General features: G+C 41.2%; 1 protein-coding gene across 1 annotated transcript in view; it reads left to right on the top strand.

Moving 5' to 3' along the window:
- il22ra2 (interleukin 22 receptor, alpha 2) overlaps positions 1-6,066 on the top strand; it is a 6,827-nt gene extending 761 nt beyond the window's left edge. The window contains exons 2-6 of the mRNA XM_037686024.1: positions 1,164-1,278; positions 2,805-2,989; positions 3,106-3,248; positions 4,701-4,858; positions 6,006-6,066. Of these exons, the coding sequence (XP_037541952.1) occupies positions 1,164-1,278; positions 2,805-2,989; positions 3,106-3,248; positions 4,701-4,850 (593 nt within the window). The 3' untranslated portion in view covers positions 4,851-4,858; positions 6,006-6,066. The remainder of the gene's footprint in view (positions 1-1,163; positions 1,279-2,804; positions 2,990-3,105; positions 3,249-4,700; positions 4,859-6,005) is intronic.
- Positions 6,067-10,558: the final 4,492 nt, after the last annotated feature.

Consider the following 10,558-nt stretch of genomic DNA (forward strand, 5'->3'; position numbering starts at 1 on the left):
GTATCATTACACGGACCCCATCAATCCATCACATCACACCTGTTTTACAACAACTTCATTGTCTTCCCATCCCATATCGCATCAACTACAAAATACTCCTCCTTACCTTCAAAGCTGTCCACCACCTCGCTCCTCCATACCTTTTGGACCTTGTTCACATCGTTACACCCGCTCGTACCCTCAGATCCTCCTCTTCTATTCAGCTCATTGTTCCCCTTGCCCGTCTTGTTACTATGGGGAGCAGAGCATTCAGCTGCTCTGCTCCCCAGCTCTGGAACTCACTCCCACCTGATATTCGTAATACACACTCACTGTCACATTTCAAAATCAAACTCAAAACTCATCTGTTTAAAGAAGCCTACACTCTGTGATTGCAACTGCATTGTCTTATTTTTATTCTATTTTATTTGTTTTTACTGTGTGTATAATATTGTGTCTGTTTTTAAGATTGACAATGTAAGGTGACCTTGAGTGCCAAGAAAGGCGCCTACAAATAAATGTATTATATATATATATATATATATATATATATATATATATATACATACACACACACACACAGTATATAGTTCTATAGTTCTAGTGTTGAATGGCTTTTAGTCAAATAAGTGCTGGCATAAAAATGAAGTACATTTAGGAATCAAAATAAGAAAGAAAGAACAGAAATGCTGAAAGCTGACGACTCCCTTTATCTTAAAGGGAAAACAAGAAACGAGGGAACTAATTTTCTTTACTTGATCAAAAGTATAAGACTATAAACTTCACTGTATTTAAATAATTACAGTTTTCAAAATCACATCTATTTAAAAAGGTTTTATTTCACAACTCCTTGCAAAGTTTCTCAGAATAAAATGTAGAAAATAAAAAAATACAACAATGACATCCACATTTATCTGCACTGATCCGTAACACTACACGGTTTGTGTACATCGGACTTCTTTCTTTAGTTTTGCCTAGCTTCAGAGGTCAAAGATCAATTTTTCTTGCGTGACACATTTGTAAAAAAGCAGACAAAAGTGCTTCAGTGTTAAAGTAAACGATATGACAACTGAGGAGCAAGGTCAGAGGGGATTCCTGCACCAGCCAGCAGCCACTAACCTCTTATTTGTCACTTTGTCTCATCACCCTCTGAGCTTCATCCTGAATCACTTCCTGTGTTCCAGAGCTGCTCGCTCCACCGTCACAGGTGAAGTTCAAGTCCACGGACTACAGAAACGTCCTGCACTGGACCCCACCCTCCAACAGCTCCTCACTGCTGTACAATGTCCAATGGAAGATGTGAGGCATGCACACACACACACACACGCACGCACGCACGCACGCACGCACGCACGCACGCACACATTTTTATTTTTAGTACTTGTTTAATTATTTTAGCTTTAAATCAAATTCAGAGACGGAAGTAAGGTTTCACAAATATTAAAGGTTTGAGCAACAGAAGCTAAAAGAAAAGTGACGAGCAAAACAGCAGCTAAAAGCTAAAATGTGCTAAAGTGTAGCTAAAAGTTAACATTAGAACAAAGCGACAGGTCCTGGAGAGCCCTCATGTCCCGCTGAGACGCACGCGGCAGGATACGTCATGGATCTGATGTGCCTTTCCGTACTGTCTCAGGAGGACGCCGAAGACATTGGAATCATGATAGCAGGGTGTCTGCTTTTTGGCACCAGCAGATACGTATGTTATCGGCTATGAAAGAAGATGGCAACAGCAGTTTCGGCCATGGCAAAGCTTCCGACCCTGTGAAGTTTTGGTTCGTGCTTCGAGCACTCAGCTGATATATGAGCTAAACCATAAGATGGAAGCGATTTGTGAGAATCGTAGGCCACTTGCGGCTTCTGGGACTCGCCAGCATGTCGGGGACGACCTTGGAGGGAGCTAAAAAGCACAGACCAGTATGACGCCCACAAATCTGGCCATTTTGGATTAAAAGTACCAGCAGAAGTCAAGGATGACGAGAAACAATAGTCTGCCTGAAAAAAATCAACAGCTGTGGCTTATCTGAATCTGACTCCCCCGTTCAGCCTGGAAGCAGGCCGACTTGTCAAATTTCTCCTGGGATATGTGTAAACTAAGAAAGCTGTCTATCCCCGCCCATCTTTCAGACGACCGTACGAACATAATCTCTACATAATCTAAACATAATCTCACTGTGTTTTGGCACAGTCATAATACATCTTATTCTGATCCTGAGATAAACTTGTAGCTAAAAGCTAAACTCGTCAAAGCAGTAGCGAAAAACTAAAACTGAGCAAAATCACAGCTTAAACCAAACTAAAACATGGAGCAGGTACGCTGAAGCAGCTTACAAAGAAAACAATAATTTGAAAGGATTGAAGATGAATCAATGTCCTTTATGGGAATTTGTGTTTTGTAAATTAAGTTGAATACTTTGAAAAGTGTAAATATTAGAAATGCTAAACCTCGTAGCCCACTAGAACCAATCAAGATAAACATTGTGATAATTAAATGGTTACAGCACTACAAATGAAAAAAAAAACCACACTTTTATCAGAAAACAATAAAGTGTAACTACTTTCTCTTCAAGCAGTGATTACCGTATTTTTCGGACTATAAGGCAAACTTAAAAAATCCTATAATTTTCTCAAAAATCAACAGTGAGCCTTATAATCTGGTGCACCTTATGTATTAATTCTGGCTCGTACTGACCTTGAATCGATTTTATGTGGTGCACGGCGCTCACAAATCTGTCAAAATATTTAAATTTCGCTTAATGCGCCTTATAATCCGAAAAATACAGCACGTTTAAATCTTAAACCGATGAGCTCGTTTGTACCCCCCTCAGCTACGGAGAGCCTGATTGGTTGGACGCTGCGAACTGCCAGGGGATCCACAAGCGCCACTGTGACCTCAGCGGCGTCACATCGAAAACCAGCGAGTGGTACTACGCCCGAGTGTCCGCGTCTTCCGCTCCCTCCAGCAGTAGATCGGCTTGGACCCTGTCCCCCAGATTCAGCCCCCGCTGGGACAGTAAGTGGAACCAGCACCACCCGAACAGACGCAGCAACACACGAAGGATACAAAAATAAATGTTCCTTTAGATTTTTCTTCTGCAAATGAACTCAATGAACTTTGCATGTGCGCAGCCAAAATCAGTCCCCCTTCACTGAAGGCCAGCGTCACCACGCGAGGCGTCACGGTTCAGGTGAAGGCCTCTCGGGCGCTGCTCCGCAAGCTGCACCACAGCCTGCTCTACAACGTCTACGTCATCCACGCCAACAAAACTGAGGTAGGCACGGGCGCAGAGGGTGAGCAAACTGGCCTCAATGGTGGAAAAACTGAAAATGTCTCGTTGTAACGACTGCTTCGCTAAAATAGAACCAAAAAAATATGCAGTAAATAAAAAAGAGAAAAGATGCGATTTATATATTTTTTTTGAAAACTGTCGAGATTATTTTTCAGTCTCCAAGTCACAGAGTGTGGATTGTAAAACTTACACATCAGTACGAATTTAAAGATAAAGAGGAAATGAGGGTTGGAGATGAGGCGGAAGAGGAAGCGCAGAAGAACGAGAACAAAAAACAAAAAGAAGAACAAAACAACTTACGGCTCGTTTTCTTTCGAATGGCCCCGTGTGTCAGCAGGTTGTCACTATCTGGGTCAGGATACGGAGGCCAGAGAGCAGCTTCTCTGAGAGGAAATGAAGCGAACAGCAAAATCCAAACCTGCATTTCTTCTGTGTATTGATTTTTTTAAATGTTGTTTTGTGTCTGTTAGCAAAATATCTCATGAACCACTCAGCGAAATTGTATGGAACTTTCAGAGAATAATCATTCGATACACATCTACAACTGTTTAACTTTTTACATCAGCCTGATTTAAGATGGCTGCTATATCCAACTGAGCTTAAAAAACACATTGATGGTTATAATTTACTCAATTTTGCAGATATTGAGCTAAACCTTGGTGTGGTAGTAGCTGAGACTGACATCCAACAGATATTCTGAGCGCAAATAAGTTGCTTAAGTTATTTCTTTAAATTTACCCATTAACTATTTTGAGCCAACTCTGTTTGTCTGTTAGCAAAATAGATCATGAACGGCGCCAAAGATTTTAATGAAACTTTCAGAGCCAACTCGGTGCAAGATGGTCGCCACAGTCAACTGAACTTGGAAAACACAAAAATGCCAATGCCAATAAATTTGACAGATATTATGATGAAATTTGTAGTGATTGTAGCTCAGAGCCAGTCACAACATATAATCAAATGCATTTCTTTGCGCATGAACCTTGCCTAAAACTTAAGCGTTACCTGTTGAAGTCAACCTTATTTGTCTGTTAGCAAAATATTTCATAAACTCCTAGAGGGATTTAAATGAAACCTTAAAAAATTAATTGTTGTATGTAAATCTTCAACTGATTCATGTTTGGAGCCAACACAATTCAAAATAGCCGCCACAGCTGATCAACATTAGCCAACACGAAAATGACTCTAAATCAGTCCGTTTTACAGCTATAGAGCTAAAATTTGGCGTGGTGGTAGCTGAGAGTCACTCCCAACACATATTCTGAGCACAACATCTTGCACTATAACAAGATTTTTTTTAAACAATATTCAATCAAACCTTAAAAGACCTTTTGAGGACTCATAGAACTACAGATAAGGACAACTTTAAAAGATTAAAATAGGGCATGTAAGCTGAGGGAACTGATATGTGGAACATCACTTTCTCCTCTCCAGGAGGTGTTTGAGGTGGCCTACAGCTCCAATAAGCTGATGCTGACCAAGATGAACCCCCAAACTAAATACTGCCTGCAGGCTCAGACCGTCATCCCCTGGCATGCCAAAAGCAGCGTTAGGAGCACTGCGAAATGCATCAAGACGCCCTGAACACACAGGTAGGAACAACAGACGTCTTCGCATGTCGTTTTTCCTGCTGCAGCAAAAGGCCCCAAATATCCGTGAGAACGTGCTGCAGCCGGCTGGTTCAGACACGATATCGCCAGCGAGTGCGAGGCAGGTATCCGCTGTCCGCCTGAAGCTGCGAGACAAGAAAGAGGAGGACAAATGAAACTCCTGGAGGAGAAATCTCAGCTCACCCCACCCTTTTCACTATTTTTAGATCTGTGATGCATTGGTGTCAGCAGCATTTGTAATGGGGGGGGGGGACACACACACTGCTGGGGGGTTCTGGGGGTCGTCCCCCTAAAAAATGTGCATAAAGTAGATGCCATTTCCTGCATTCTTGTGTATTTTAACAGGTTGTTAAACATCTACGTTTACCTACGTATGTTAACATCTGATTCAATAACAATTTTAGAGAGCAACAAGAGGTAGCCTGACCAACAGCTCTCCTTGTGTGAATAGAGCACACACTGCTTCTCTCACACACCCTAACCACCCACCCACCCTGGTCAACAATTGCTGGCACTAACATAGCACTAAGATAGTGGCGTGCAAAGCAGACGCACTAGTTAAAATGCTCTAGATGTAGCACTCCACTTCTCTCACGCATCATAACCCAACCCCATCACACCCCAGTCAACAATGGCTGGCACTAACTAGCACTAAGCTAGCACGCAACACAGAGGTGTCCCCCCCCAAGCCCTGTCCAAAACCCCCCAAAGAGATGAGTGTCCTGCAAAGGAAAGTGACCTGAGAGAAAAACTTCATGAGTTGTTGCAGGTAACCAGGAAAACCTGGAGTGGACTTTTAGCAGTTTGAGTATTCTCAATCAAGTGGAACGGATTCGTTCACGAAGAAATAGAAACAGCACTGGGTGAACTGTGGTAAATGTGGGGGGTCCAAATGAATGTGAGGGGGACGCGTCCCCACGATTTACTTCATTTTGTATTTTGCTTTGTACGTTACCTGTTGTTCTGTCTGTACAGCACTTTAGTTGGCCTTGTCGCTGTTTTAAGTGCTTTATAAATAAAGTGGTATGGTATAATTGTTGCGACACCTATGCTGTGATGGCATTTACATTGATTTGAATAGTTCCTCTCGTGTGTGTATTTCACTACTTTTTATTTTTGTTTGTTGCAGAGGAACTCGTCTGGCCTGACTCATCACTACAGCTTTAATTGTCCTCACTACCTCGACAGCAACAAAGATCTCCGCTTGTAGAAGTGATGCGATTCACGATTCATTAAATGTGCTCGTTGCAAACATAAAAAGGTTTATCCTGAACTATATCAAATGCTGCTGTTTGACCTGTAGTTTTCCATAAATATCCATATTTAATTCTGGAATGCAGGTACACATTCAATGTAAACAAAGCACTTTTATCTGCATACATTACAAAATTTACTATAAATACGTACAAACGGCAAAACTGTCGGACTTCTCCATCCCAAATGCCTCTTCCATGGACGCCACCATTGTTGCCCTGTTTTCATACACAAACAGCTGCTCTTCATATTTTTTTTAATTTAAGGACATAACCATTGTTTTAAGAAAAAAAAAGTGATTAAAAAATTCTGATGACATTGCAATGAGTACATTTAAAATCTTATTTATTTTTAAAGACCTGCTGCTCCTCCTGAGTTACTCGTCTAAACTTAAAGATCTCGTGCTGGGTTTGGAGGATGCTGATGAAGACTGAAATCAACGTACTGTAACAAGTCCTTTATTGTATTGTTTTGTTTTATGGCAGCAGAACCAGTTTTAACTGTGAAACTTGTATTTTTTTTTTTATTTCATTTTAAACTAAAACAGGGGAACTGTTTTAAAAAGCATTAACAAAGTGACACTCATCACTGATTTGTATTTTATCCACTGAGCATTAATGAAACGTAATTTTTTGCAGAATCTCCCCGAGTTAGACAAAAAAACAGAATGTTTTGTGTTTAATATTTGTGCTACTTTCCCATAATCAATAAAGGAAAAATGTCTTTAACACAAAACTACTGTATTTTTCAGACTATAAGGTGCACTGCATTATAAGGTGCAATATCAATGAAAGGGTCTGTTTTCATACATAAGGCATACTGGATTATAAGGCGTATTAAGAGAAACATAACAGTTAGATAGGCCTGTCGCAATAAACAATAAATCAATTAATCGCATGATAAATGAAAATTATCAACCTCATTTTAATTCATCAGCTTCATCGTTTCTTCGTGTCTCTCTCTTTCTACTGAAGACACTGGATGACAAAAGTCTCAACTCCGGTGTTCTTCACTGACCCCTCCCTTTCCCTTTAAAATCTGTTTTAACAATCCAAAATCGTGTTTTTGGATCGTTAAACGCAGCTAAGCTGAGAAGCTAACTACAAGCTAAGCTAGCAGGCCAACCTGGGGGGGGGGGGCTTCGTGTTGTCCAAGCTCCAAAAATCACAGTTGAAACTCATGCCTTCGTGCAAAAAGTTGTTTTTCTCTGCAAAAAGAAGCTGAGAACATTACTGATTTTTTTTTTTTAAAGCTTTGTGTAAAAAATGCTATGCTAAAGAGCTCAAACCACACCGAGCGTTCGCCATTTTGAGAACTGAAAAAAGAAAAGAGACAGCCCATGCCACGTCAAGAGGCCTCTCATTAATTTTCCTTAGAGATGCGCTGCTCGCTCCCTCACTATCCATCCTTCGGTTCAAACTCTTATACTGCCATCCGGTGGTCAAAAAAAGGCAAAACATTATCGTTTATCACAATAATTTTTGAGACAATTAATCCCTCAGTAAAATTTATTATTGTGACAGGCCTACAGTGAGACAAGTGAAACTTTATTCAACTCATTCACAATAAGCACATAAAATCGGTTCGAGGTCAGTAAGCACAACCAGAATTAATACATAAGGCGCACCGGATTATAGGGGAGTGGTGGCGCAGAGGTTAGAGAGGTGGGCTTGTGATCCAAAGATCGCCGGTTCACGCCCCGGCCTAGACAACATCAAAAATTGTGGGTGGGGTAGGTGAAACACCCACACTTGCCCCCACCCTCATTCGCCCCACTCTGGGCCCATGAGCAAGACCCTTAACCCCCACCATGTGCTCCCTAAAAAAAAACAGGTCTCTCTTGAAAATGAGTTCTCGTGGCTCAATGAGACTAACCTGGATAAATAAAGGCTAAATGAAAAAAAAAAAAAAAAGGATCACTGTTAATTTTTGAGAAAATTTAAGTATTTTAAGTGCACCTTGTAGTCTGAAAAATACGGTGATAGTTAAAGCTGTCGGCTGAAATCTCTGGATTTATGGATTACAAACTCACTCGTTGTTTGAATGAGTTTCTCTCTTCTTTACACAATGTTTAAAATATTTCTTCTTCTGTAAATGGTCACGAGTGCTTATTTCTACCTCTTAAATAAATAAAAAAAATAAAGGCAACAACTGCCTTGATTTAGACTTTATTCAAAATCTTGATAAACATGATACTGTTGATCGATCAGGCGTGAAACAACCAATACTGTAAGGATAACAACCGCGTTCACTGAAACAGGAGCTAAATCAGACGCAGTCGGCGTGACACGTGCTCAGTGACTTAAAACACGATCGAGTTTAACAGCAGGTTTTGTTGACGGGTCTTTTAGTTGACCTTCATTTCGGAGTGGTTCCTAGAAGCAGCAGGTTCGATCAGTGGTTCAGCATCTGAAGTTTGGTCCCAGAATCCTGTTTTATCCAGATTATTGCTGCAGTTAGTCCAGTGCGATGGTTTCATGGGAATGTTGAGCTAATATTAACCTGACTGTGAGCGCGGTTGAGTGAAACGTACAGGACCAGTGTGTTATTTACAGAACATCTTATTTCTCACAGAAACTGGCCTAAAGACAGCACCTTTAACAGTCGGTAAGGCTTTTAGTGTTCCAGCTGGTTTTAGAGTCAGTGGTGATAAAAAACAGAAAAAAAAGGACACTTCATGTTCTACAGTCAGAAAATGTCTCAGCAGGACACACGACAGGAACACATTTAGACTGCCTGCGTAACTTTCTGAAAATTCATCCTTGGTGAACTCCGTAAACATGATAAATAATAACAATTAAAAAAAAAAAACGAGGGCATAAAAATCACAAGTAAACATTTGAACAGACTCTGGAACATTATCCAGAACATATACTGCATATTAAGTCCTACGTTTGTTCAGATTTAAAAACATCTGGAGAGGAAGCTACGTAACAAACGGAGCCCTTTGCGAGTCCTGAGCACAACGTTCAACTGGCCGCACGTCGACGGTTCAACGACAAACACAAAAGTCTACGTGGGTTCGCGCTCTTCAGTCAAATATCTCCAGACATCAAGTCTGCTGGGATCATTTGGCCAAATTAATACACGTCTTGCCTGATTTCAACCAATCAGAAACGACAATGAGAATCAAACTCAAGTTGGATGTAACAGTTCAGTTCGAAATACTGAAGTCAAATAAGGAGAAACGTGCGAAACGCAGATTTACTGACCTTAAAAGAAGGAAGTAAAGGCACGAGGTTGACAGAACAGACACGCCTGCGTTAGCATCAGTCCATTGGCTGTCATTAAGGGGATTTGATTTATTCATTTGTGACTTTTGTTTTCTTGATGTAAACATCCATCGTAGAAGTGGTCCCTCACTCTGCAGCAGCACATGGTTACAACTTCTAGACCAGAGCTATTCAACTGGCGGCACGCGGGCCATTTCCAGACCGCCGGTGACTTCAATCTGGCCCCCTTCATAATAAAAATAATAATAATAATAATTTGGGGTGAGGTTCTGAGTTTTGGGTTCTGTTTATTGCATTTATGATTCAATGCAACGACAAACAAATTTAAAAGGTAACGTATCATTGTAAACTTTGGTTTATTTACATGATTTTAATCGCTGGATGTCCGGCCCCCGAGCTGCTGGCTTTCACAAACTGTGGCCCCCTGAGCAGTTTTGCTGAATAGCCCTGTTCTAGACTGAGACATTCAGTGTCTGCTGCGTGAAACGTTTGGTGCGTTTCTACCTGCGTCTTTAACATTTTCATGGCAGTCTGAGTGGAAACATACCTGCACCTGCACTATGACTTGTTCTGCAACCTGGTGCATACTGCAGCATCTCTGACTCTTCAGAAACGACCATAAAACACCACGTGTGCCATTAAAAACAACCGCAGCATTAGGCTGAGTGGGTAAAAAGTAATATTTACAATGTTTTACAGTTTAAGACTATATGCATGCATGATTCTCAAGTCAAAAAAGTCATCTAAGAGTGTGATCACACAGCTCTGAAGCCGACATGGAATGTATGTCCTGCTGGCCACTAACATAAGGTCCAGTCTCTTCATATTAAATTACGGATAAAAATAAATAAAAAGGTGAGGGCGCTGTGTTGGGAAAGCTGCAGCGGCGGTCAACGTTGAGCTGCAGTGACAGGATGTGAAAAGAAGGGGCTGAAAAAGGTGGAGAGAGACGAGAACAAAAGCAGCAGTCCGGTGGGATCAGAGAGAGAGAGAGAGCACTGCTGATCCGGTCTCCGGGACGTCCCGCTCAGGTTTCAGAGCCAGGTGTGTGTTCTGGAGACATGACGGTGTGTATGTCGTCAGAATGTGACACACTCCACTCTGGCACTATGACGAAGTGTCAAACTTTTAGAAATATAAAGACAAAAGCAAAAGAAGATGATCCATGACCAGAGTGCATCGATCCTCCGGGCTG

This window comes from Nematolebias whitei, chromosome 1 (assembly GCF_014905685.2).
Source record: "Nematolebias whitei isolate Nwh7 chromosome 1, NemWhi1, whole genome shotgun sequence".
In the NCBI taxonomy this organism is placed as follows: domain Eukaryota; kingdom Metazoa; phylum Chordata; class Actinopteri; order Cyprinodontiformes; family Rivulidae; genus Nematolebias; species Nematolebias whitei.